The 27,420-nt window shown below is 37.8% G+C and overlaps 5 protein-coding genes across 9 annotated transcripts in view; 3 read left to right on the plus strand and 2 right to left on the minus strand.

Annotated features, from left to right (window-relative positions):
• The window catches only part of LOC149651853 (glutamate receptor ionotropic, kainate glr-3-like), a 105,929-nt gene that overhangs the window by 4,931 nt on the left and 73,578 nt on the right, over positions 1-27,420 (plus strand). The gene's annotated exons all lie outside the window — the stretch shown is intronic.
• Positions 4,477-7,246, minus strand: LOC149651854 (uncharacterized). Of its 2 annotated transcripts, none has more exons than XM_089848961.1 (3): positions 6,235-7,246; positions 5,965-6,170; positions 4,477-4,547 (listed from the first exon to the last, which is right to left on the minus strand). In XM_089848961.1, the coding sequence occupies exons 1-2, from the start codon at positions 6,551-6,553 to the stop codon at positions 5,992-5,994; spliced, it is 498 nt and encodes a 165-aa protein (XP_089705087.1). In that variant the 5' UTR covers positions 6,554-7,246; the 3' UTR covers positions 4,477-4,547; positions 5,965-5,991. The 2 variants fall into 2 exon arrangements, with proteins under 2 accessions (XP_089705087.1, XP_089705088.1); XM_089848962.1 differs by having other exon boundaries at positions 4,492-6,170; positions 6,235-6,531; positions 7,007-7,246.
• On the plus strand, positions 7,376-9,054 carry LOC149651855 (uncharacterized). 2 transcript variants are annotated; one of them, XM_089848959.1, is made up of 2 exons: positions 7,376-7,637; positions 7,856-9,054. In XM_089848959.1, the coding sequence occupies exons 1-2, from the start codon at positions 7,541-7,543 to the stop codon at positions 8,353-8,355; spliced, it is 597 nt and encodes a 198-aa protein (XP_089705085.1). In that variant the 5' UTR covers positions 7,376-7,540; the 3' UTR covers positions 8,356-9,054. The 2 variants fall into 2 exon arrangements, with proteins under 2 accessions (XP_089705085.1, XP_089705086.1); XM_089848960.1 differs by having other exon boundaries at positions 7,378-7,637; positions 7,879-9,054.
• On the plus strand, positions 10,430-21,445 carry LOC149651856 (translation initiation factor eIF2 assembly protein-like). 3 transcript variants are annotated; one of them, XM_089848956.1, is made up of 3 exons: positions 10,430-10,578; positions 10,648-11,102; positions 17,012-21,445. In XM_089848956.1, the coding sequence occupies exons 2-3, from the start codon at positions 10,661-10,663 to the stop codon at positions 17,575-17,577; spliced, it is 1,008 nt and encodes a 335-aa protein (XP_089705082.1). In that variant the 5' UTR covers positions 10,430-10,578; positions 10,648-10,660; the 3' UTR covers positions 17,578-21,445. The 3 variants fall into 3 exon arrangements, with proteins under 3 accessions (XP_089705082.1, XP_089705084.1, XP_089705083.1); XM_089848958.1 differs by having other exon boundaries at positions 10,437-10,578; positions 10,653-11,102; XM_089848957.1 differs by having other exon boundaries at positions 10,446-10,582.
• LOC149651857 (carnitine O-palmitoyltransferase 1, liver isoform-like) overlaps positions 20,150-27,420 on the minus strand; it is a 63,779-nt gene continuing 56,508 nt past the window's right edge. Inside the window, exon 18 of the mRNA XM_089848955.1 lies at positions 20,150-26,324. Coding sequence (XP_089705081.1) covers positions 26,136-26,324 — 189 coding nt within the window. The 3' untranslated portion in view covers positions 20,150-26,135. The remainder of the gene's footprint in view (positions 26,325-27,420) is intronic.

Raw genomic sequence — 27,420 nt, forward strand, 5'->3', positions numbered from 1 at the left:
TGATGATTACTTGCTTGTTGGTTCAAAACGGGTTGATGTTGCTTTACTTCACCATTATATTGCTGCTGCGAAAACATTTAGGGATATTCTTCCATCTGACGCAAATGCTTTCGTCCTTGACAACTGAGGTGAAAACAACTGAAAAAGTTGGTGTAAATGCAATTGAGTTATTTGACATGTTGAGAAAGATGATTTTACAACTATAGCGTAGGCCCAGATAGCATCGATTACAACTAAATATTAAATTAACTGCGATGTGTTAAACAGTTAAAAATTAGAGAATTATATACCTCTAGAATATTTGTAATCACGGGTTAGTTTAGGGTTAAGAGATCCGTTCTTTAGAGAAGATAATTAAAAATCCGTCCACTTCAATAGCAAGCAAAAAAGTGAAATCCAAAATACAATCCTCGGGGGTGCCCCTTCGTTGAAAAATACAAGGGAAATTATAGAAAAACAGGACCCCAATTCTTAGGAATTTTTCGATAGGTCCCGTGCACGTGTTTTCAGTAAGAATGGGCTTGGTGAGTGCAGGGGTTAGAAACACATGTATTTAGGAGGGAAGGATAGAGATTCATGTATCAAGATTGAAACGCCCGTTACACAACAAGGAAATCGAGTAAACGGAGGAGGACAGGCTACTCATTATGCTTCAACACGAATGATGCCTGAAGAATCTGATGAAGATCAAATGCTGGAGTATAATATCCCAAAATAGACAAAAAGATCAGTTTTAGTGCTGCAAAGTTTAATCCAAATTCAAATCAATGGGAACTTGAACCAAACTCTGTATAGCTATTAATCAAAAATGTCTTGATTAGAATCAAGTCCTAAAAAGTATCGATAAGACTGAGGTTATCACTTGTCTGAAGGATCAGATATTAATTTTTCTTTTTAATTGAAACTTAAAGGCATGCTTAAGAAAAAACAACGTTCCATTACCGTTTTCCGTTGAAATAACTTATTTTACAGGTAATCAATTTCAAAAATTTACTTATCTCGGCTTTTCGGGCACAATTCCATTCCCCCAAAACATTTTATCATTACATTAATTACTTTTGAGAGAGTACGTGTATGACATTGAGTTTTAAAAGGTTCCCTCATTTGTGCCCGGCATGCTTCGCAGTGAATACGTTTTAAAACAATGGCGGAAAATTAAGTAGGGACAGTTAGATTTTTACTCGTGGTTATGCAAAATGATGTAATGTCTAGTGTACTTCAGTCAACAGTCATACTGTTCATTCTCATAGCTCAGGACATGATTAATGCTGCTCACTATTTCTCTCTCTAGTTTCAAACAATGGTTAGAGACCATTCAGTGCCGCAGGTCGCACATGAATATATTTCAACTACAGTTTACATCAATTCTCCGTGGTCGTACTATTAGAGGGTTAAGCACTAATTTGTTCAGAACATGTCTCGAAAGTGTGCTTGTTGTAAGTTTTTAAAGCAGTGTTGCCAATGTGTGGGTAATTTCCCACATCGTGGGAGATTTAGGTTTGGTTTTAGGCTCTGTGGGGAAAAAGTAATATTTTTCCGAAATCAATCAAATGTCGGAATTTTCCTGTTCAAGGGTTAATAGTGCAAAATTTTCAAAAATGCACTAATTTTAACTGCACAGTTAAAATTAGTGCATTTTCGAAAATTTTATCCGGTTTAATAATTTCAAGCGACATTTTGAAATAAATTCGGTGATTTTAAGTTTGGCACTGAAAAAAAAAAGAAAGCATATTTTGAGAATTTTAAAGCTTTATAGCATTTGTACACATTGTCAAAGCCATGCGGAGTGATATTCCATATTAAACTTAGTATGATAAAATAGTCCAGATAAATATGACTGTAAAAAAGGGGGTGTGGGAAATGCGGCAAATTTTTAAAATGGAAGTGGGAACATCCACTTTCTAACATTAGCAACACTGATTTGAAGGTTTTGGTCATGGCTAAACAGACCGCTCATTCAGTTTTTTATTGTTTTAAAGCTTATTTTGACACGTTATCTCTCAAAAGTAATTAATGTAATGATAAAATGTTTTGGGGGAATGGAATTGTGCCCGAAAACCCGAGATAAGTAAATTTTTGAAATTGATTACCTGTAAAATAAGTTATTTCAACGGAAAACGGTAATGGAACGTTGTTTTTTCTTAAGCATGCCTTTAAGTTTCAATTAAAAAGAAAAATTAATATCTGATCCTTCAGACAAGTGATAACCTCAGTCTTATCGATACTTTTTAGGACTTGATTCTAATCAAGACATTTTTGATTAATTATAAGTAGCTTTAGGCAAAAAGTATTTATGACTGAACTCTATAAAATTACGCTGTACTGCTTCTACTGTTTTTTTAGGAGAAATTGGCTATACAGCTACCGCAGGCAACCCAACCAAACTGCAACCTGGAACGAACTAGGCTTAAATATAAGATGCGGAAATGACGAAGAGATTTCAACTGACGACAAAACTTAAGCGAAATCTTTAAGGAGCGACGACATAAGCTAATGGTCTTGGTGACGTGCCTACAAAAATGTAACTTAGCGTCGAATATAGTACTCAAATCTTTAGTTTAAGTTGCTGTGCGGATGGGTTTGGAGTCAATTAAGTAGGAGTTCAGCAACATTCAAACGAATTGGTTATTAGAAAACTATTATTCTTTCATTGATAAAACAAGACATTACCATGCAAAGACGGAAGTGCCGGTACTTTCATTTTAAGCCATCATTGCTCATTCCACTGATAAATTTCCTAACGTTGGGATTATTTTGGAAATAACCGAAATATACATTCACTTCTGTGTTTCTGAAACTCGAAAATGGGAATTTACAACCCATATTTATTTAAGAAATAATAAATTTAAATCATAAAGACAAACTACTCCCATAATTATACATTTAATATTGCAAAACTCATGAACTTAAACATATTTTTAATTTTATTGTTTAGTAATAAACAATTTGTATGTTGTGTTTAAAACATGGTGGGAAATACATTGTAAAATCTATATATTAACACAAATATTCACCTTTTTATTAAGATTTGAACTAACATTATCTATATCAACACCAATGTTGTAAAACGAAGCATTTTAAATTTCGCGCCAAAGTGTAGATTTTCCCGCCATCTACGTGTTGCTGTTGGAAGTAAAACATCCAGTGGTTACCGCGCATGTCAATGGGCGGGGCTTTACCTTTCCCCACTCGGTCTATATCCCACTCTAGTAATAGGGACCGTCCATAAACTACGTCACACAAAAAATGGCATTTTCTGACCCCCCGTCCCCCCTGATCACACTTGGTCACGTTTTCTAAGACCCCTCCCCTGAAAACCACGTCACATTTATTTAACCCCCCCCCCCCCCCAACGGACTATTATTTGTCTTAATTTACCAATTTAATTTAATTTAAAAAGAGATTCTTTCTTCTTTTCCACTAAGAAATTTTTTGCTCGACTTGAAAGTCAAAGTTCATTTCCGTTTTTAGCTTTTATGAATATCGTTTGCCACTGATTGAGCTTTAGAACTATGTGCTTTTTTATAACCTTCCAAAATATTTCCAAAAAGCTTAGTTAAAGGGGCACACTTAATAGTTTTCGACATTGTCCCTTGAAAACCTTAGGCTAATCGAGCTTGGGATTCAGATTTTAAAAATGTGCGAAAGAAACGAAACCATTTACATCCGATGGAGGATCCGATTCATCCTTGCTAATGCTAGTGGCGAATAAACAGTGGCACTACATTTAGCAGTCCTTATGCGTACGTGTAGCTAGTTCTGCAGTGAACGGGTCTCTTTATTTTAAATGCGCTGTTTAAATTGGCTACACGTAAGAGTAAGTATGTGATCATAGCTTACAGTTGCTACTAATTAAAGGGACTCTAAAGAAGTCGGCGGACCCGGGAGGAGGTGAGCAAATTTACATCACAGATTCTCTCAATGTAACCACGTTAGAAACGGAGGGTTACGTTGTTTGATATTCCACGCTACACATTGCCGTTTGTTAATTCGTCTAAATTGCTATGAATTGTTTTGGTACTTGATTTAATTATTGGTATTTAATCAACGATAGTGTATTCACCGTGTGAAAAATTGAAATCGAAATCCTACGGTAAAGCTCAAAGAAAGTTAAATGTGAAAAATCAAGGATGATATTCTCACCATTTCAAAATTTCAACAACGGAAATCTGAGGGAGAACTGCCAGAAAGTTCATTGTGTTTTGAAAACTGGAGCTGTTTACATTAGCGCAGTTCTTTCAACATTACCATATAAAATACACAGGGATTATGCGAGAAAAAACATCGACTCTTTTTTTTTAAATAACTGTTTTATTTTAAAAAAATTATTGAAGAAAAAATTTTGTGAAAATTAAAGCAGAACATTTTTCTAATAAAAAAAATTATAATTTTAAACAATTGTAATTAGAAAAAAATATAGTTTAAAATTATTTATAATATTAAAAAAATTATAGTTTAAAATAAAAAATTTCATTTAAAAAAAATACACTTGAGAAAAAAAAAATTATTTACAAACAAACAATTAAATTTTATTGTTAATGCCAATCCTGTAAGGGGAAATGGTTTAAAATTGTGACTTAAATTATAATGATGAAGGTCCAATTCTGTAATTGTTTTAGTTGTGATAAGTATTTCTAAAGGGTTAATGTCAATGTCGCGAGTCAGCAGGCAATTTTATAGCAGCGAGAAATATAAATAGCTGCAAATTTTACTGTTTGAGATAAACACTAGCCCATTAGTTAATTGTTATCACATGCAAAATATTTTTAAAGAATTGAACCCCCCTCCCAGAAGAGAAAACAGGAAAGGGTGGGAGAACCAAAGTACAGTTGGCTCTATTGACGATTTTGAGTCGAAGATGTTTTATGACATTTTTGCCACCGTTTATGACTGAATTTAATAAATACTAATTTATTGTAACCTTCCGTAATAGTTTAGGGGCCTCCCGAGTTTCTACTCCAGGGGTGTAGGATTTATATAGAGGACTAGCTGTTACCCGCGGCGTCGCTCGCGTGTAATAAGAACTTCCATCAAAATGATACAAACAATGGGTAGATTTTACTGATGACTAATATTTTTGTAGCACCCTAGGAGCGAAGGCACTCGGCGTTGCCCGTCAGCCCGTCGGGATGCATTTTTTATTACTTTTCACGCGGACATTATTCCATAAAGAAGGGTTTTTCAGTTTTTGGCCGCCATTTAAAAAGATGGCAACAAATCGAACCCAGTCCGTCTATAGGTTAAAGGAAACCCGTGTACTAAATATCTTTGAAATCGGTTGAAACGCGCGGACTTTGTTGCATAGAGAAGAGTTTTACATTTCTGGGCGCCATTTTTTAAGATGGCGGCGGATTGGAAAAATATTTCTTAGTACGCGCCTACTACTTATGAGTAAGGTTCCTGCAAATTTTCAGCCTTCTAGGGCAAGCGGTTTGGGCTGGGCGTTGATTATCAGTCAGTCAGTCAGGACTTTGATTTATATAGATATAGATTAACACCCTGTGTTACCTTTGACCTTTCCCTAACTATATAAGGGCAGACTGCTTATGATAATAGTCATTCTCCACTACTAAGATATTGTAGTTGGCTCGAGCGTAGGGCTTTAACCCTGATATTGGACTTCATCTTCGCAAGTAATTATTAATTTCTTTAATTTGTACTAAATACAAGTCGATATTTAGTTTAGTCTTTAGTTATTTATTCAGTTATTATAATAAAGTATGAATGAACCTAAGGTACTAGAGTAGTTTTAAGTATTTACCAAGGTTTTTATGACCACGTGGGGCGAGTTTAGAAATTTCTGGTACATTACTTTTTAATTAATATTAATTTTTAAATTATAATTTGTAAAAGGTGACCTGGACAGCAAAATCTCAAAGAATAATTTCGACTCAAAATTGCATCTGAAGCAAACCAACCCACTGTTATTTGGTCCTACCACTCTTTTTGGGACATAAAGCTTACGAATTTATTATATATATTTATATATATTTATATTATGTCGTCCCCAGAGCCCTCCTCCTCCACCGGCTCCTCCCCAACGCCTCCAGGCTGGGCCGGCTCCTCAGCGCCTTGAGGCTGGGGGGCCTGCAATCCAGCGCCCTGAGGAGGGGTAGGCGCCTCCCCACGCAGAACCTCCGCCAACGGAATTTGTTGGCCATCTTGGACCCCTTTCAACAGAATTGAATAATACTTTGTACATTTTGACATTTAAGTATCAAACGAGTTTTATACCACGAACGCGGCTCCAACAGTCGCGTGCCAAGTGGCCATAGCGATCACAATTATTGCAACGCCGGCCCCTGGCGTTGCGACCGCTATGGCCAACACGACCTCCACGGCCTCCGCGGCCTCCACGGCCCCCGCGGCCTCCAGGACCTCTGCGGCCTCCACGACTTCGAGGGGGCCCCATTGCCCCCGTTGAAATACCGCCCCCTCCTCCGCCTTCCTCACGTCCATTGTTCATGTGCACATGATGCACCGTAACATTACAGTTTTCAGAAATATAAAATAATCTATCCATTTTCTTAACTACAATTTGAAATAAAGACATTTATTGTTATCGTACTAATCTTTCTTTCACTCACGGACTATTTTCACATTTATGGAAGCTGATTTTAATAGTAAAAAATATTAACGGGATTGAAAAACAGGCTGAAGAAAAAGGTTGCACTGGAATAATCTTAAGACTTATTAGTTTTAACAGTCTTGAAACCTTGTTTATCTTAATTACGGGCCTGTATCGTAATTTTAATATTCTGCCTTCTTTCTACTTCCCCTAAGCCTTAGCTGCAGCCATGAAAGAAAGCAGTTTTCATGAACCGAGGCTTAAGGTCTATATTTTTGAAAAAGACGTTAAAAAAGATTTCAAAGTGAAAATATAAGCTGTTGGTGCTTGAAAGGCTACTAATAACGTAATTAAAGGCAAAATAAATTCTATTTGTTAATAAATTTTCCATTTAAAATCATATTCCATGACAATAAGTATAAGGCTAAATTCGCTTACTTCTTCTCGTCGCAATGTTTTAAAAGTGTAAGTGCGTTCAGCAATCACTACCAAGTTCTCGGTTTAATGCCGAATTGTAATTTTTATACGGAACCGTAATCCAATGAGCCTTTATGGTACACATAGCTGAACGTCACTAATGAAACCGGGCAATACGGTAAACTTAGTTTCTACATTTATAGACCTTTTTCCGTGGTTTTAAAGATAAAGTAAGAAAATTCAAATAATAACAGTTATATTTGCAATATTTCTTTATTTTTTTTCTCGGATAACGACTTAAATTGCAGGAAACAATCACATAATAATTTTAAAAGTGGCGGTATAGCAAGTTTGTTCTGTTTCAAGCGACATCTCTAGGAAAAATATGTTCAGGCTCTCTGTTAGAAGGGACGGCAAACAGTATAATTTGGGCATTAATGTTCTGTTTGTAACCTTTTTCTTGATCTTAATATAAGTTTAGTCGTTTTGAGTAATTTCTTTACTAAACTACCTGTTGAAACTAAGTAATAAGCAAGTGTTCAGAATCTATTTACAATGCCATACAATAAACGATGCGTCATTCTTGGATGTTCAAGTTGTAGTGACAATCTAGCCCAAGATGGTTCTTACAGTTTACATTTTTTCCCGAAAGGTATTGTAAACCTTAACAAAAAGTGCCTTTTTGGGCGACTGGGGTATAGAGTGCTGTCAGTTGTGACGTCAGATCCAAGGTTAAACGTCACGAGTCTGCCTTTAGCAATGGGCGGCCATGACAGTTACCGTTTTTTCTTTATGGGAAAACAGCATGAGTGACGTCACACCGGCGCTTCTGACAGCACTCTATTTGGCTAAGTTTTTCCCAACATAAAGGTAATGATGATCTTACTCAAAAGTGGATTCTGGCTACAAATCGTGGTGAAAAGTGGAAACCGAACAAAGTTTCCGTTATTTGTTCGAAACATTTTAGTGAAGACGATGTTATTGTTACCAAAGGGAGAAAAAGGATGTTACTTAAACCACATTCAGTACCAATTCTTGGAACAATTTTACATAACGAGCTTGGAGAGAGCTCAAATTCTAAAATTTTACTAACTGTACATGACGATATAAATCTAGTACATGTTCAAGCTTCTGATGATAATGAAAGAGAAACAACAATTAAATCAAAACCAACTGAAGGTAACCCTGCACTTGTAGATAAAGTCATGCCATCCTGCATGGATAGAATTAGTATTGAAACAGTGAAAATTGGCACCAAATGTAAAGCTACGCAAACTGTTATTACAATGGCTACAAAAGGTACTCAGACACTAAACATAAACAATGTTTGGTTTCAATCGAAAAAGAAGTTATTCGGGTATTGCTGCTAGGCGAGAAAACATTCCGAGATGATTGATTACAAACAGTATCAAAACTCTAACCACAAATGAAGAATAAAGTATGAAGAATAGTTTGAAAGAAGTGGAAAACACTTTTTAATATTTTAAACCAGGGTTCGTACGGAACCTGGACATCCTGGATAAGTCAGGGATATGGAAAATAGGGGAAAAAGTCAGGGATAAGTCAGGGATTTTGTTTGACATATCAAACCATTCTTCATGCAATGCTAAATATGAGCCAGGTGTGATGAAGTTGGCTCTGGTAAACACGTTAAAATGGTCAGGGATATAGGCAACATTTGGTCAGGGATTTTCAATCATTTGTCAATGTAAAAATTTCGTACGAACCCTGGAAGATTCCAGAGATATTTGTAAAGATTACTTTTTAAATTCCTTCCAAGCTTTGCATCAATCGCAAACAACATGCGACGGAAGATGAAGTTTAGAAATTGTGAAAGGAACTAAATGCGAGAGTAATTTTTACTAAACATTTTGTCATTAAAAATCAATGACTATAGAATTGCATCAAAATAAATGTTTGTCTAATTTTCACAAATTTAAATAACATCAATGGCAGTTTTGAAAAATAGCCTCGCTTATTTTTTCTTAATTTAATCCATTTTTGTGATTTCATTCTGTGTACGTTATTTCAAATAAACGTTAAAATTATTGAAATCACATTTTCCACAATTATGTTAATTTAATTATTTCGAGGCCTATTGGTAAAATTTTCAAATTTCTTATAATAAAATAATCAGGGGTGTGCGGGTATCGCGGGTACCCGACCCATGGATAAACTAACGCTAGGGATAGTTCGTTCTCCCGAAAAGATAAAGTATGCATGTTCCAAACGCCCCCTAGCAGCAGCTGCTATCCCTAACAGGAAGTTATAAGAAAATTGGACCAAATATCACGTGTCCTATGACGTCAAAATAGAAATCCTGCCTAAATTGGGCAAAAACGATTTATTTTGCCTAGAGATGGCGCTATATCAACATCCGTTTTGGTCCAATAAATGGGGGGAATGAAGAGGGGAATCAAGGAATAATTGGGAACAGGTAGTTGGCGATAGCATTACATGGGAAACCCGGTTAGTGAACGATCCCTAGCGTTAGTTAATCCATGCCCATATCAACGATCCACGTCTGTCTAAAGGTATGTATTAAAAAGTGGTTAACAAAAATGCAAAACGCCATTGGATTTTTTAGAAAATTGGAGTTTGAGAAATATTGTTGAAATTATTAACAGCCAAATTGACAACTATGACAAGGATATAAATTTGAGTTTGAATTTTTGATTCAAACATTAAACCATAGCCCACTTGATCACGCTGGCTGCACAGCGCTGTGCAGCCAGCGTGCGTGATCAAGTGGGCTATGATTAAACGTGCGTCTAAATACTAGTGTGGAAGCATGGATTAACTAACGCTAGGGATCGTTCACTAACCGGGTTTCCCATGTAATGCTATCGCCAACTACCTGTTCCCAATTATTCCTTGATTCCCCTCTTCATTCCCCCCATTTATTGGACCAAAACGGATGTTGATATAGCGCCATCTCTAGGCAAAATAAATCGTTTTTGCCCAATTTAACCTCATTTTGACGTCATACGACACGTGATATTTGGTCCAATTTTCTTATAACTTCCTGTTAGGGATAGCAGCTGCTGCTAGGGGAGTTTGGAACATGCATGCTTTATCTTTTCGGGAGAACGAACTATCCCTAGCGTTAGTTTATCCATGATATGGGTAGCAATGTGCAAGTTGTTGTTTTAAGCATAGAGACTATAAACCCCAAGCCCAAGGAGTGGCGGAATGCCAAAACTTGTTGCTCTTTTTCCTGGTACAGGGCGACTTCCGCTAAGCAAAATAAACGGGCCGGAAGCTCTCATGTACCAATTTAAGAGCAACATCATTATTTGCGCTTGTAGAGCGGGGGACCTGCCACTCCTTGGGGTTTATAGTCTCTATGTTTTAAGTCATTTTAAATCAAAGCAACAGTCATATTATATTGGCCTTGAATAAAGGCGTAGTTCTACGCAGTGGAACCGTTATTATCTATAGCATTTACAGTCTACGATGTCCTATAAATTTTCCTTATTTCCGGCCCTCATTGTGAATGTAATGTCGTCTGCTAAATTGACGGCGTTGTTAAGTTCATTCATTCAGAATTGTGCTTCGGGGCTGGTTTAATTAAGCTAATGAAACGCAATTTCGTAAGTACGGGGTTTTTTATTTGTAAATAATAATTAATAATTATTATTATAACTGGAATAACATATTAGTATAGCTATAAAGATGAAGGTTAGCAACGTGTTAAACTGCAGTTTCCCAGTTTGGTACCAAAAATTCAGTAAAGTAACCGCGGAAAGTGTCGTCATCGATTTACCCCTGGAATTCACAGACTATTTGAAAGCGGATGGAGTCGTTCTACCAGAATGTTTGACACCCAGAGCGCAATATGCCAGGAATGACAGCGATTCAGAAAGTGAAGTTGATTGGGGTTCCGCTGACGAAGATTCTATCTCCGCTCCCAGTTTCCCCGAATTGGATACGAAGATAAAAAAGGGAATTCGCGATTTGGGGGGCAAATGCTACCCGAAATTGAACTGGAGTTCCCCTAAAGACGCAGCGTGGATTGCTATGAATAAAAGCATGTGCTGTTACGCGGTGCGTGATGTTTATCTGTTGTTGAAAAGCTCGGATTTCATCTCACATGATCTGATGCAACCATTTAAAGGTATTACGGCAATTTTTAAGAATAGCACCTGCTCTTCCAAACTTAATAAATCATATACCAAATGAAAGGTTACGCCTTCCTCTATTCATTGCACATCCTTATAATGAGCGCAAACAATAATTAACATTGAAAAGCAGTGCCAAAAGCTTTGCCGAACTCGATGTGACTGATGATACACGCAGCGACGCATGCGCACGCGTCCGTTCAAAAAAATAAATGAAGATAAATATAGCTTCATACAAACCGCACCTAACCAAACCAAACCTAACCTAAAATGTATGATTTGAGGTAATATATAGTTTACAGGCATTACCATTAACACAAGGAGACCAAGCGACACTTACAGGGTTCATACAAACCTGGAAAAATCAGGGAAATAAATAGTTGACAAAAACCTCAGGGAAATTTAGAATTTTAAGTAAAATTCAGGGGAATCAGGGAAATTTGCGTCAAACAGGGGCCGAGTAATTAACAGGCTTCATACAAACCGGGAAAACCTGGAAAAATCAGGGAAATAAATAGTTGACAAAACCCGCAGGGAAATTTTGAATTTTTTGTAAAATTCAGGGAATTCAGGGAAATTTGCGTCAAACATGGGCCGAGTAATTAAGCAAAATGTTCATAAACATCCCCTCCATAGGATTAACATTGCACTATACTTTGGAGGCTCATAACTGTGGTTCTACTAGAGATAGGGGGATGCCCTTTGATTATGTAATATTCACCCCTCCTCCTTCATTAACATTTGCTCCATATACGGGAAAAACCTGGAAAACTCAGGGAAGTATACGGGGAAAAACCTGGAAAACTCAGGGAAGTATACGGGGAAAAACCTGGAAATCTCAGGGAAGTATATGGGGAAAAACCTGGAAATCTCAGGGAAGTATATGGGGAAAAACCTGGAAATCTCAGGGAAGTATATGGGGAAAAACCTGGAAATCTCAGGGAAGTATATGGGGAAAAACCTGGAAATCTCAGGGAAATTTGTTTTCCAAAAGTTGTATGAACCCTGTTAGAGTGTAAAATCGTCTGCTATTTTACTCTCTAAGTTGCCTGGTCTCCTTGTGCAAATGGTATGAATCCTCCTTGTGTTTAAACTATGTATTTTAACAAAACTCGTAACGTGTAAATTATCATACATTTTAGGTTAGGTTTGTACTTTTAAAAATGCGATTCTTTGACCACTGAAACTTCGAATGTTGGAAGCTATGTTTATTTTTTTTTTGTAACGGACGCGTGCGCATGCGAGTCCCGGCAAAGTCTTTGGCACTGCTATATATATTGTTTAGTACCAAAATAATCATTATCCATCATATTTGACTACTTTTCTTGGCAAAAAAAGGCTACTTAGCTTAAAATCAGGAAACTATGTGTAGATTCCTTAAGGCCATTTTTTTTGGATCATTCGTAGTTACTAGGCCGTCTTCGATATCGGGAAAATGTTTTAGCTAAACCAATGATGGAGAAAATTCTATAGGGAGTGGGAAAAGGGGTGAAAATCTCCCCTACTAAGCGTCAGCCCTTCACTTAGCCAATCTGGAGCCTTCCCCCACTAGCCCTTCACTCTGTGAAGTTTGCCGCCATTTTGGTGGAAAGGGGAGGAGCCATTTTAAGCCACACCTCTCTGGCAGCTCCTCCCCTTTCCACCAAAATCGCGTCAGACCTTCACTTAGCCAATCTGGAGCCTTCCCCCACTAGCCCTTCACTCTGTGAAGTTTGCCGCCATTTTGGTGGAAAGGGGAGGAGCCATTTTAAGCCACACATCTCTGGCAGCTCCTCCCCTTTCTACCAAAATGGCGTCAGACCTTCACTTAGCCAATCTGGAGCCTTCCCCCACTAGCCCTTCACTCTGTGAAGTTTGCCGCCATTTTGGTGGAAAGGGGAGGAGCCATTTTAAGCCACACCTCTCTGGCAGCTCCCTACATTTTGACTATTCACGAGGCGTAAAGTCGATCATTTGATCAACTTAAAATGACGGAAAGTTTTCAATATGCTGTAATGTATGGGTTTTTCGAGTGTATGATGTTCAAGCAGTAGATAAAGACATTATTGTTAAATTTAATAATGGCTTTCCACCAGAAACGCGTTTAACCTAATTTACTCTTATTTATTCCTGATCAGCGCCATCTACCCATAGCGGCGACTTTGAGAACTACTGTAATCGGCAAGCCAACCAGATGTCGGTAAAATCTGGTGACGTCACTGACGGGCACTCTCGGGGTCCGACCAAAAATTAGCCCGCTTTATTTTATCTAAAGCAGCACGCCAAGGCTTAGCGAGTAGCTCCAAAAACGCCATAAAATAAGTTTTTTCCTTTAGGTAAGTGTTGGATATCGTCGAGAAAGAAGTTTGGAGCCAGATTTAGTCCCTATTTCATAATTTAATTCAAATAATAATGCTGAAATTAACTTCAACAAGCTTTAAAGCGGACTAATTTCTGGTCAGACCCCGAGAGTGCCCGTCAGTGACGTCACAAGATTTTAGCGACATCTGGTTGGCTTGCTGATTATAATAGTTCTCAAAATCGCCGCTTTGGGTAGGAGGCGCTGATCAGGGATAAGGCTAATTTGTTCTTCAATGTTTCTAAAAACAAAATCCATTTTGTACCCTAATTTTTGTCAAAATAAACATGAAACATGTGACAAAAGCAACTGCCCCAGTTCTCAAGAAGTCCTACCTACGTAGTCTAATTTTTCAGACTATACACTTCCGGTTAAGAGACCGTTGTAATTGTCCGTGGTTTCATTTTGCATGTTCCTAAGTCGCCGACTATATACTTCTGGTTAAGAGGTCCTTGTAATTGTCCAGTAATTGCATATTCATTCTGTACTGACCTCGCTAATTAGGCCACAATAGACAGGTGTTATGTCCCATGTTATTGTCCCTGCTTTCATTTTACATGTTAATTCTGTACTGGCCTCGCAAATAGGCCGCCTAGTTGAGAAGCCCATTTTTAAATTCCGTGACTTTTCCCTGACCTTTTCGGCCCATTTTTAAATTCCGTGACTTTTCCCTGACCTTTTCGGCCCATTTTTAAATTCCGTGACTTTTCCCTGACCTTTTCGGCCCATTTTTAAATTCCGTGACTTTTCCCTGACCTTTTCGGCCCATTTTTAAATTCCGTGACTTTTCCCTGACCTTTTCGGCCCATTTTTAAATTCCGTGACTTTTCCCTGACCTTTTCGGCCCATTTTTAAATTCCGTGACTTTTCCCTGACCTTTTCGGCCCATTTTTAAATTCCGTGACTTTTCCCTGACCTTTTCGGCCCATTTTTAAATTCCGTGACTTTTCCCTGACCTTTTCGGCCCATTTTTAAATTCCGTGACTTTTCCCTGACCTTTTCGGCCCATTTTTAAATTCCGTGACTTTTCCCTGACCTTTTCGGCCCATTTTTAAATTCCCTGACTTTTCCCTGACCTTTTCGGCCCATTTTTAAATTCCCTGACTTTTCCCTGACCTTTTCGGCCCATTTTTAAATTCCCTGACTTTTCCCTGACCTTTTCGGCCCATTTTTAAATTCCGTGACTTTTCCCTGACCTTTTCGGCCCATTTTTAAATTCCGTGACTTTTCCCTGACCTTTTCGACCCATTTTTAAATTCCCTGACTTTTCCCTGACCTTTTCGGCCCATTTTTAAATTCCCTGACTTTTCCCTGACCTTTTCGGCCCAGTTTTAAATTCCCTGACTTTTCCCTGACCTTTTCGGCCCATTTTTAAATTTCCTGACCTTTTCGGCCCATTTTTAAATTCCCTGACTTTTCCCTGACCTTTTCCGCCCATTTTTAAATTCCCTGACTTTTCCCTGACCTTTTCCGCCCATTTTTAAATTCCCTGACTTTTCCTTGACCTTTTCGGCCCATTTTTAAATTCCGTGACTTTTCCCTGACCTTTTCGGCCCATTTTTAAATTCCCTGACTTTTCCCTGACCTTTTCGGCCCATTTTTAAATTCCGTGACTTTTCCCTGACCTTTTCGGCCCATTTTTAAATTCCGTGACTTTTCCCTGACCTTTTCGGCCCATTTTTAAATTCCGTGACTTTTCCCTGACCTTTTCGGCCCATTTTTAAATTCCGTGACTTTTCCCTGACCTTTTCGGCCCATTTTTAAATTCCCTGACTTTTCCCTGACCTTTTCGGCCCATTTTTAAATTCCCTGACTTTTCCCTGACCTTTTCGGCCCATTTTTAAATTCCCTGACTTTTCCCTGACCTTTTCGGCCCATTTTTAAATTCCCTGACTTTTCCCTGACCTTTTCGGCCCATTTTTAAATTCCGTGACTTTTCCCTGACCTTTTCGGCCCATTTTTAAATTCCGTGACTTTTCCCTGACCTTTTCGACCCATTTTTAAATTCCCTGACTTTTCCCTGACCTTTTCGGCCCATTTTTAAATTTCCTGACTTTTCCCTGACCTTTTCGGCCCATTTTTAAATTCCCTGACTTTTCCCTGACCTTTTCGGCCCATTTTTAAATTCCCTGACTTTTCCCTGACCTTTTCCGCCCATTTTTAAATTCCCTGACTTTTCCCTGACCTTTTCCGCCCATTTTTAAATTCCCTGACTTTTCCCTGACCTTTTCGGCCCATTTTTAAATTCCCTGACTTTTCCCTGACCTTTTCGGCCCATTTTTAAATTCCCTGACTTTTCCCTGACCTTTTCGGCCCATTTTTAAATTCCCTGACTTTTCCCTGACCTTTTCGGCCCATTTTTAAATTCCCTGACCTTTTCGGCCCATTTTTAAATTCCCTGACCTTTTCGGCCCATTTTTAAATTCCCTGACTTTTCCCTGACCTTTTCGGCCCATTTTTAAATTCCCTGACCTTTTCGGCCCATTTTTAAATTCCCTGACTTTTCCCTGACCTTTTCCGCCCATTTTTAAATTCCCTGACTTTTCCCTGACCTTTTCCGCCCATTTTTAAATTCCCTGACTTTTCCTTGACCTTTTCGGCCCATTTTTAAATTCCCTGACTTTTCCCTGACCTTTTCGGCCCATTTTTAAATTCCCTGACCTTTTCGGCCCATTTTTAAATTCCCTGACCTTTTCGGCCCATTTTTAAATTCCCTGACTTTTCCCTGACGTTTTCGGCCCATTTTTAAATTCCCTGACCTTTTCGGCCCATTTTTAAATTCCCTGACTTTTCCCTGACCTTTTCGGCCCATTTTTAAATTCCCTGACTTTTCCCTGACCTTTTCGGCCCATTTTTAAATTCCCTGACCTTTTCGGCCCATTTTTAAATTCCCTGACCTTTTCGGCCCATTTTTAAATTCCCTGACTTTTCCCTGACGTTTTCGGCCCATTTTTAAATTCCCTGACCTTTTCGGCCCATTTTTAAATTCCCTGACTTTTCCCTGACCTTTTCGGCCCATTTTTAAATTCCCTGACTTTTCCCTGACCTTTTCGGCCCATTTTTAAATTCCCTTACTTTTCCCTGACCTTTTCGGCCCATTTTTAAATTCCCCGACTTTTCTCTGACCTTTTCGGCCCATTTTTAAATTCCCCGACTTTTCTCTGACCTTTTCGGCCCATTTTTAAATTCCCTGACCTTTTCTGGCCCATTTTTAAATTCCCTGACCTTTTCTGGCCCATTTTTAAAATTCCCTGACTTTTCTGGCCCATTTTTTAAATTCCCTGACTTTTCCCTGACTTTGCTGAAATTTTTAAAATTCCCTGACTTTGCTGAACTTTTTAAAATTCCCTGACCTTTTGGGCCCATTTTTACATTCCCTGACTATGCTGAAATTTTTAAAATTCCCTGACTTTGCTGCTGAAATTTTTAAAATTCCCTGACCTTTTCTGGCCCATTTTTAAATTCCCTGACTTTTCCATGTTTTCCCTGACCCGTGTCAACCCTGTTATCAATAACTCTCCATGGCAGATAAAAAAATACCAATTTTAATTTAACTTATCATTAAAGATTGCTCCGACGAAGTCTCTGGAACGACTACAAACGTTGACTACAAACTTATTCTGCGCAAATGGATCGAGATTGACCCGGGTTGCGAATTCCGCTGTTTCGTTAAGAACAATAAACTAATAGCGATTAGTCAACGGGACCACACCAGTTTTTACTCCTACATTGAAAAAACGCAAAGAGACGTAACCCGCGATATTCTTTCATTCTACAACGAACACTTAAAAAATAAATTCTACGACGATGACTTTGTCTTTGACGTTTATCGCAAATGCAAAGACGAAGTGAAGTTAATTGACTTTAATCCGTTTGGACGAACAACCGATTCGTTGTTATTTGATTGGGATGAATTGGAAAACACGGAATTCACTTGTCCGGCTCCCGAGATACGTTTCGTCAATGTTAACAGAGGGGTTCAGCCTAGTCCCTTAAGGCAATACGGCTTGCCAAGGGATATGGTTGATCTTTCAACGGGACAAGACCCTTATAAGTTGATGGATTTGTTAACATTAAGAAATGGAGGTGCAAACAGAAATGATATTTCATCCGATGATGATCTTGATGGTTAAAAAAAGTTCCAGGATTATTAATTAATTAATCTATGTAATTGTAATCACTTTAAAGGGAGCCTTAAAGGTTCAAACTAGTTGATTTTGTTTCCTTTAGAAATAAGACTTAAAATCTCAACCAAAATCATTAATTTGTTGGTTTTAATCAAGTTTGGTTGAAAATATGATTTTCTGGCAATTTTAAAGGAAAAGATCTAGTAACATAACATTATACCAGAAGGGAATAAGAGAGAAGGGAGACATTAGGGCCTACTTTGGTAACGAGAGTCCGACCAACCTCAAGAAAACCGCGAAAACTTTGCGCAAGTACACAGCTTTTAACCAATTCACTGCTAAAATAGTTCTTTAAGTTCTCCGCGGTATCAGGCGGCCTATTTGTCTGCTAGATTTTCATTCTCCAAAGGCTTAGGGCTGTCAATGTTTCGTTCTTGTGTAATTATAACCTCAAGTATGTATTTTATTGAAACTAATTTGTATTTTTTAATATTAATTCAGAATAATTAGTTTTCATCTATTTAATACTTTCAAATTATCTGATTTTGGTATGTTTTCAATACCCGTGTATCTAAATTAATTGCACAGCTTGATTTCGTTTATCAACATGAAATTCGGCCATTTTTATCTCCTTCAATGTAAAGTTGTAAACAAAACTACTTTTTATTCGTCAACCGAGGCGTCACCTTCTTATGTGACGTCATAGCTAAGGCAGAAGTTAGATAGCCAATCAGTGAAGGGTAGTTGATTTGAGGTTAGTAAGACTGTTGTTACGAGTGTAAAGCATTATGGAGATATAAAGTGTGTCCCTTCTCTCTTATTCCCTTCTGATTATACCTTAAACGAACGGTCTTTTTCTAAATAAATATAAAACGAAAATAAATGATCTCTTATTACAAAATAATTAGCATTTAATTAGTTTTATAAACAAGGACTACTGCGCCATCCGCCATTGGTTAAGTGGCGTCTGCTAAATTGAACTTCGTACGCGTGTGATCGAGTGGATTATGCCTAGGGGTGTGCGAATAGTGAAATTTGCAATCGAATCGAATATTAAAACTGCAAAAATTTTCGAATCGAATACTCGAATTTTCGAGTATTTTTCGAATATTTATCAAAATTCCGATTGAATACTAATAGAGTTCGAATATTTTAAATATTAAAAAAATATCCTTAAATTAATAATTCATTAATTCTTAATTATTCCCATTACTTAAATTATATGAACTATTATTTCCTTAGTCCTTATTTAAGTAACATTATTAACTATTACTACACCATCAAAAACGCGGCTTGCCCAAGCCCAAAGTCGATTTACCGTAAGTTACCATAGCCCACTCGATCACGCGCAACACGACGCAAGCGCAGCGTCCGTAAGCTGTTCTTCGCCACCCTCCCGAATTTCAAACTACTACTAAAAACTAGTATTTCAACTTAAAAAATTGAAAACTTGTTTGAAAATAAACTACTCGTTTAGCAACCGAATACTCGAATTTTTTTTTCGAATATTCGGCGAATACTAGATGGCCAATTCGATCATTCGAATAGAATGCTCGATTCGAAATTTTCGAGTAATATTCGATCTTTCGAATATTCACACAGTATTAGTTATGCCCTATCTTACTACACTTATGATTTCGTGAGTTCCAAAAACAAAACCGAGGCTTAACGAAAAGGTAAAAAGATAGATGGCGTTCAGTAACGCTCAACGGAGACCAAACGCGTTGAGCTCCGTTGATCAACGGGATGTCATGTGACGTATTAGGCTACTGAACGGTTTTTTGCAAACTTTGCGTTGTATCGTCTGCTTACAGTTCATGGAAATGGATATGCGAGGACCTGCCAGCCGAAATAAGAGCAAACTCTGACCCGTAACTTAGCCAAGGCTTAAGCTTTAAAACCCAATAACTTTTTAAGCTTCATAGATATAATCGAAAATATTTCATAAAATAATTAGCAGACACTATTCTTTCGCATTAAGTCGCTGCTACACCGATTTTATAAATAGTTCCGAAATTATCCGTCAAATTAACTTCTCGAAATCATTCAGGGAGATAGTTTCCTCCATTGCTGCTACGTCACAAATGCGTTGCTCAACGAAGTAATCGGCTCTTACAGCCGATGACTTCGATGCCTCTTCGCTTACAATCGTGGCGTCAAACCGGAAGTTCCGAAAATCGTTCAGTGGCGAATGCGCATTCAACGGAGCCTCCGTTGAGCGTTACTGAACGCAGCCATGGCCTCTCAGCATGTGAGAATTCAACCAATCCTTTCCTTAAGAGGTTCGGGATAGCAGACGCCACTAAGCCAATGGCGGTTAGCGCAGTAGCCCTCGTTTTTCAGACTAATTAAATGCTAATTATTTTTTAATAAGTGATCATTTATTTCTTTTATAATATTTGATTCCTTTCATATTTAGCAAAAGGCCGTTATTTTAAGGTATAATATTATGTTACCTGCACTCAAGCCTCATTATAAACCAAATAATATCAACTTCTTTGTAACCTTCACGCTCCCTTTCAGACACCAGTCACGAGAAATATGTGTCACTCTGAAAATGATTAATTAAACCAAGAAATTTAATTTCTAATTAACCTTTTCTCCTCTTTTAACGAATTTTATTATAAGATAATTTTTACATTATTTTTTTTTTAATGATATAAATTTGGGTACCGGAATAATTCTTACCAACGTTAATATTTTAAAAGCTCCCTGTAATTGCGCAAAGCGTAGCAGCCCAAAAAAGGCTCAATGTGTTACACCCTGTACTCTTATGTGAACGAAACTTTATCATTTAACAATGTGAAATTTACCAAAAAAAAAAAAAATGGCTAGAATGGGCAGAGTACGTAAAAAATAATATAAAATTAATACAAAAATTTACTGCCTATAAAATAACAAAACAGGTGTTAAATTTATTAGAATACTAACGCGCTGAATTTATGGACATCAGAAATATATTGAAGCAACAGGTGGCGCCATTATCACCCCTAGCATTCTGGCTAACTTTTTATCTTGGCAAGGGCAGGAACCAATTAGCCTTATTCCTGATCAGCGCCACCTACCCATAGCGGCGACTTTGAGAACTACTGTAATCCGCAAGCTAATCACTCCAGATGTCGCTAAAAACTGGTGACGTCACTGACGGACACACTCGGGGTCTTACCAATAATTAGCCCGCTTTAAAGCTCGTTGAAGTTAATTTCAGCTTCATTATTTGAATTAAATTATAAAATCGGGCTCCAAACTTCTTTCTCGACGATATCCAACACTTACCTTATTTTATGGCGTTTTTGGACCTTTTAAAGCATTGCTACTCGCTAAGCCTTGGCGTGCTGCTTTAAATAAAATAAAGCCGCGGGCTAATTTTTGGTCAGACCTCGAGAGTGCCCGTCAGTGACGTCACCAGATTTTAGCGACATCTGGAGTGGTTGGCTTGCCGCTTACAGTAGTTCTCAAAGTCGCCGCTATGGGTAGGTGGCGCTGATCAGGAATAAGGCTAATTAGACCTAGCGCATTAGGTCAAATTGGTTCCTGCCTTTGGCTAAGGCTTAACTAGCCTATACCAAGCTTAGTTACTGTGTTTTAGAAAAGCCATGTTTAAGGGGCACCAACGAAGCAACCCTTTACTTTAATTAAAGTGTAGAGCGAGCGGGTCAATTGGCGCTAGTACCGTGAGGATCTGATTACTTGTAATAGAGTAATTGAAAGTAATCGGAATTCATTACTTACAATTATTTGAGTGTTTACTTCAAGAAAAAAAAAACATTTTGTACGAAAAATAACAATTTCAATGTATTATGGTTTTAAACCCTTTCGTTTTGAATGATTTCAATATTTTGTTAACTTTTCAATTAAAATCTTCTTAAAACTGCGTCTCTAAGTTGTTCTAATTTTAGGTTGAATTAAATAGTAATTTAATAAAACCATATTTAATTAGTCAAATCAAACATAACTGCTGCTTTGTCGTGATAAATTAATGTCATTGAAAGTATTAAGATTCTCACAGCACTAAATTGGCGCCCTTAGCATGGGGGCTAATCTTGAACACACCACTTTCACCTTACATAAGGGAGGAACCAATCAAACCTAGTGTATTAGGACACAGCTATAACCTGCCTTTACCAAGCTTAGCCAAGTCCGTCATTATGAAAGGGCACCAATGGACCCGCTCTAGCATGGCAACACTTTACCAGGACAAGAACATGGAATCATAACATTGAACACAGGTACCATGAACTAATAGTCCTATTGAAAATGTTACCGCATTCTAGGAACTGCCATCTAGAGGTGACAATGTCTCGGACATTTAAAAGAATGAAGCTACTGATACCATGGATTAACCAACGCTAGGGATTGTTCACTAACCGGGTGTCCCATGTAACGCTATCGCCAACTACATCTTCCGAATTATTCCTTGATTCCCCTCTTCATTCCCCCAATTCATTGGACCAAAACGGATGTAGATATAGCGCCATCTCTAGGCAAAATAAATAGAATTTGCGGATTTTAAAGATGGCGGCCCCCAATTTAGGAAGAATTTCAATTTTGACGTCATAGGACATGTGATATTTGGTCCAATTTTCTTATAACTTCCTGTTGGCAGGAGTTCATAATAACCCCCCTTCGGGGGGGGGGGGGGAAGTATGAAACTGGCCATAGAGCTAATGGTAAAAATCGCGAACAACAAGATTCAGTCGTTGCGCATAGAAATGATTTGCCTGTTTATGGACATACAACCTTACAGTATATCGTAGTGGTATCTATGCTCCTTGGTTTTCGTTCCAAAACTTCTGTTGGCTGGGATCTCCGTCGAAAAGAAAAATGGCGATATGGTGGACGTAGAAACACGTTGCAATTCTTATATTAAAGATACTGGGAATAAATTTGTCCAAACCGTTTTAATTTAACCACGGAATTCTCACTCACACATATCACAACAAAACATCATTGACGATCGTTTAAAGGGACTGCAAAGAAGGCATCGGCGGGTGGGTAAAAATTATTTGAAATACGTCACAGACATCACGTGATGCCAAGATACAAAGCCTCCTCATGGAGTGGAACTGGACATCTAGTCCTTGTTTTTCGCGAGATTGCAGCGCCAATTCCATGAAGTGGTGGTTTTCGAAATAAAACGAACTAAGCTTCTTTGAACCACGCCTCTCCTTGGTCACGTGCCTCTGACGTATTTCAAATAATTTTTACCCACCCGCCGATGCCTTCTTTACAGTCCCTTTAAATGTTTTGTAGAAAACTAGAAACCCCGACTAAAAGCCAACTTCTTAGCCAAGGCTTAATGTACACCGCGGCTGACAGAAGCAGACGTGAGCCATTTTCGCTCCCAGAATCACAAGATAAAAATAGTGCTAAACCGGAAGTGTGTAAGTTAATGCGCGTGGGCGCTAAAAAATGGCGGAACTATTTCTTTGGGAGTTAAGCGGTGTATGAATCCGCTGAGCTTTACGGCGAAACTTTGTTGTTACGGGCTTTTTAACCAGTTTCGTACTTCGGGTTATTATGAACTCCTGGTAGCGGTATTTGTTAAATTACACGCCATTTACATTATGGACTCTAACACTCCTCTGTCCATGCAAACGAAAATGAACCATTTACTATTAATTGCATTGCGTCATTCAAGCGCTAGAAATATTTCACAGGGTTACAGGAAGCGTTTAGAGATTCTATCATTCGAACCGGTTTTGTATTTCTATTTGTTTCTAAAATTGGAATCGATTAGAATTCATTTTTTAAATTTCATCCCTACAATTTTAACAGTGAATTTGATTAAGATGCGAGTAAAAAATCTCTATTCTAGTTATCACAGGTTATTTAAACCAAAAGGCGAGACGGAATGAACCGTTTTTCATAAGAAAAAAGCGTCTGCAAGCTCGTTATACGCAATTACTAACTTTAAAAGGGGTTGAAGGAAAAATAATCACGTGGTTCTTGCACTTAAAACAATATACCATCATGGGTATAATAGAAATTGAGATACTGCAAGAATACGCGGGAAGTATTTCTAGTTTGGTTAAAACTTAGTCGAAACCTATCTCTACTGCGCATGCGTCATTTAATTCTTAGGTTACTCTGAGGGGCTAATCACTTTCAAAAGATATGTTCACTCGATTTCAGATTTCAAAAAATTCCAAATGATTTGAAAAATTTCATAAATTTTTACAATTTCCAAAAATTTCACCAAAATTTCGTAAGATTTCAAACAAAGTTGGAAAAATTTCATGATTTCAACAGATTTCGAGAAATGTCTTAAAATTTTCAGAAGTTTCAACAAATATTTCATAAAATTTCCAGAAATTTCATCAAAGATTTTATAAAATTTCCAGAAATTTCAACCAAGATTTTATAAAATTTCCAGAAATTTCAACCAAGATTTTATAAAATTTCCAGAAATTTCAACAAAGATTTCATAAAATTTCCAGAAATTTCAACAAAGATTTCATAAAATTTCCAGAAATTTCAACAAAGATTTCATAAAATTTCCAGAAATTTCAACAAAGATTTCATAAAATTTCTGAATTTCAACTAAAATTTATGGTTGAAGATTTCCAAAGATTTCAACTAAGATTTCCCAAAATTTCAACTAAGATTTCCAAAAATTTCAACTAAGATTTCCAAAGATTTCAACTAAGATTTCCAAAGATTTCAAACTAAGATTTCCAAAGACTTCAACTAAGATTTCCAAAGATTTCAACTAAGATTTCCAAAAATTTCAAGATTTCAAAACTTCACCCAAGATTTCCAAAAATTTCAAGATTTCAAAACTTCACCCAAGATTTCCAAAAATTTCAAGATTTCAAAACTTCACCCAAGATTTCAAAAATTTCAAGATGTTGGAAATCTGATTTCATGGGCGTTTGTACACTCGATTTCGAAAGTGATCAGCCCCTCGGGTTACTCGGTAATAAAATAGAAGGCTTTTGAATTTTAACTACTGGATTACCACCACAATTGTAATCTTCAGATTATTTTAACCTTTTAGGCCAAAATACTGTCCACTTTAAAGCAAAAGTACAGGTCACATGGTTCCCCTACAAGTTGACTTTCCTCGCGAACCACGTGACCCGCACTTTCCTTTAAGAGTATAGTTTTATAAATACACTCCTGAGGTTATGTTCAAAATTTGCTGGTCTTTCTGACACATTTTTAAATTCGCCAATGTTTCAAGTTTTCGCTCACCAAAGGCTCAAACGAACGGAGTATTATAGTTTGGAAAGGGGTGAGTTTTTATCCAAATTTAAGCAAGTAGTCCACTTAGCCTTGCGTAACCGTATCGTTACCGTTTTAAGTTCGTAAATCATCCGAAAGAGGGCGTCCATTACCTAAGTCCGAAAGCATCGTTTAAGAAACGCTATCAGATGGCGTTCTGTACGTATTTGGATACGTGACGTTACGTTAACGGTACGGTTTCACAAGGCTTAGTGGACTACTTACTTTACTTGGTAAAGACAGAAACAAAGTCTTAATAATTTCGAATCGCTGCTAATGTTAACCATAACTTGGCCGATGCGCAATAATCATACCAATGTGAAATTAAGGTAACCGAGACCAAAATAGAAGAACCACGCTTTCTTTTTTCCCTTACATCTAAGGCTAGTTAATTCCTTTAGCATTCAAGTTTGGTCACAATAGAGCTATCTCGTAAGCCTTAGCGTGACGTCACCCACGATATTTGCCCATAGCATCAACAGAAGTGAGATCAGACCAGAAGTACTGAGCTAACCAAATTCTTCACTCGGCGAAAGTCAATATTCTTGATACACACCAACGGTTCGCCCTCTGGTGGCGGTTTCAGAATTTTCCCTCCAAAACGTGAGACGTTCGTGGCGGTAGACGGCCGAACTAGGTTCAAGCACCCGCGTCCGTGTTCCGCGGCTTTATTTTGAGGGGTAGGAAATTTTTTTGGAACTCGACCAATTTTTTTCTCTCTAGTTTTAGCGCGTGGGAAGCGGCATAAAATCCTCAAATTTGTTCACTAGTGCCAGGATCTACTACCAATGCTAGAGCTCTTTACTTCTAGTCTCATCTCACTTCTGGCACCAAACATGGTCGCCAAAGCAAAGGCCGTGACGTTTTACCCGGACACTGACGTCACCTTAACCTTATCAACTAAACCCGCTGCATTCATTTATCTTTATTTCCAGTATTACATTCAATGATATAAAATGTTTAAAGTTGCTGAACCAAAATGGGCTTGCATGACGTAAGTCACGTCACGTGATGCCATCTTTCATTAAAGTCAGTTGTGAGCTTGCAAATCGCTTTTATCTCGAAATTACCTAAATCTCTGTCGAGTTTTTTTTAAAAGTTTTCATCATAATCGTTACAATATATAAATATGGAATGTTTTTTTTTGATAATAATAATTAAGTAAAACACTAATCTACCCGCTAATTATCGTAATTGGCTTTGAACTTTCTAAAAAAAAAGAAAAATAATTAAACCTTTTTTTTTTTTTTAAACTTTCTGAAAAAAAAAAAAAAAAAATTTTATTTATCGTCAATGCATGGTGGTCACGGGGCATGCGCGCGTACACGTCACACGCTTTATTTTTGAAAGAGGTTCTTCATTTCATCCATGCTGTTTATCATTTGGTCCAGGAATCTCTTGGAATCGGTGCTTTTACACGAGCGCTTGCTCGAAATGTGGAAGAAAATCTTTTGGTCATTCGGGAATAAGTAACTCATACCGTATCCCTCATCCGAAACTGGACCAAATCCTCCACCTGGACATAGCTGACGAAAAAATTAAATTCAATTTATAGGTTTAAGTCGTTATTGACGTCACAGCTCCACAGGGGTGGGCAAAACGAAAGCCTTTCCTTCTTAAATAGTGCTAAGGCATATTCATATTCATATTTTTGTGTAAAGCCTGGTTTGCACTGGCCCAAAACGTAGGAAAAACCGCGTTCCGCGCCGTTTTTTTCAGCGCAAAATGTCGCGTTTTCTGGGCGGCAAGCACGGAATTGGTTTTCTATTTTTCCGCTAAATTTTACGGAAAGGAAAGCGGTGGCCAATAGGAATCGACGAATGCGTGACGTGGTCAGCGCGTGAGGTGTTTTCGACGCCACTTTTTTTTTTTAATTGAAGGCGTTTGTGTTGTCGAGTTAAATTATAAAAATGTGTAGTGAAACGATTTGTTAAAGAAGTTTGGCTTATATGATAAAAATTAACGTTTTTGCGAAGACAATAAATTCTCTTGGTTGCTATTGGTGCATTTTCAACATAACTGGTAAGCCTTGCTCTCCACGAGCTCGCAATCCTTCATATTACAAGTTTTAGTGAAAACGTTTTTCCGCCGTTTTTTTTTAAGGAATTTTCCGCAAACGTTTGCGGAATTTTTTTTACTGTTCCGTGAAATTTTTGGCAGCGAAAACCAGGCTTTAAAAAAAAAAACAGCGCGGAAGGTGGTTTTTCCTGAGTTTTGGGCCAGTGAAAACCAGGCTTTATACGGCAGGTGATACAATCAGAAGTGGGCATTTCACGGAAAAAGGGGGTAAAATTTGTACAGCCAAGCAGACTTGTAAATAGGGGGTACCAGGGAGCCTGTGACACCCAAGAAATTTCACAGGACACCCTGAAAAAATTTTTTAGGGGGGGTCGGGTACCACCCGGGTACCCTGAAAAATTCGGGGCGATGAGAACTCTCCTCCATAAAGACAGACCAAAACACCTCTCAAAAAAGGGGAAAAAATTAAATGACGAATATTTCCCCTCAAAACTGTGGCCGGAATGCATCCTTCCATCCCTCTCATTTTGTTTATTTACCTTCGTCCACTAGGGAGCCCCGGGTACCCAAGAAAGTTCTGGTTTGGGGGGGGGGGTCGGTAGC

The sequence above is a fragment of the Phalangium opilio genome, unplaced genomic scaffold (assembly GCF_054372755.1).
Source record: "Phalangium opilio isolate 3A_F unplaced genomic scaffold, DU_Popi_V2 ptg000082l_1, whole genome shotgun sequence".
Lineage (NCBI taxonomy): Eukaryota > Metazoa > Arthropoda > Arachnida > Opiliones > Phalangiidae > Phalangium > Phalangium opilio.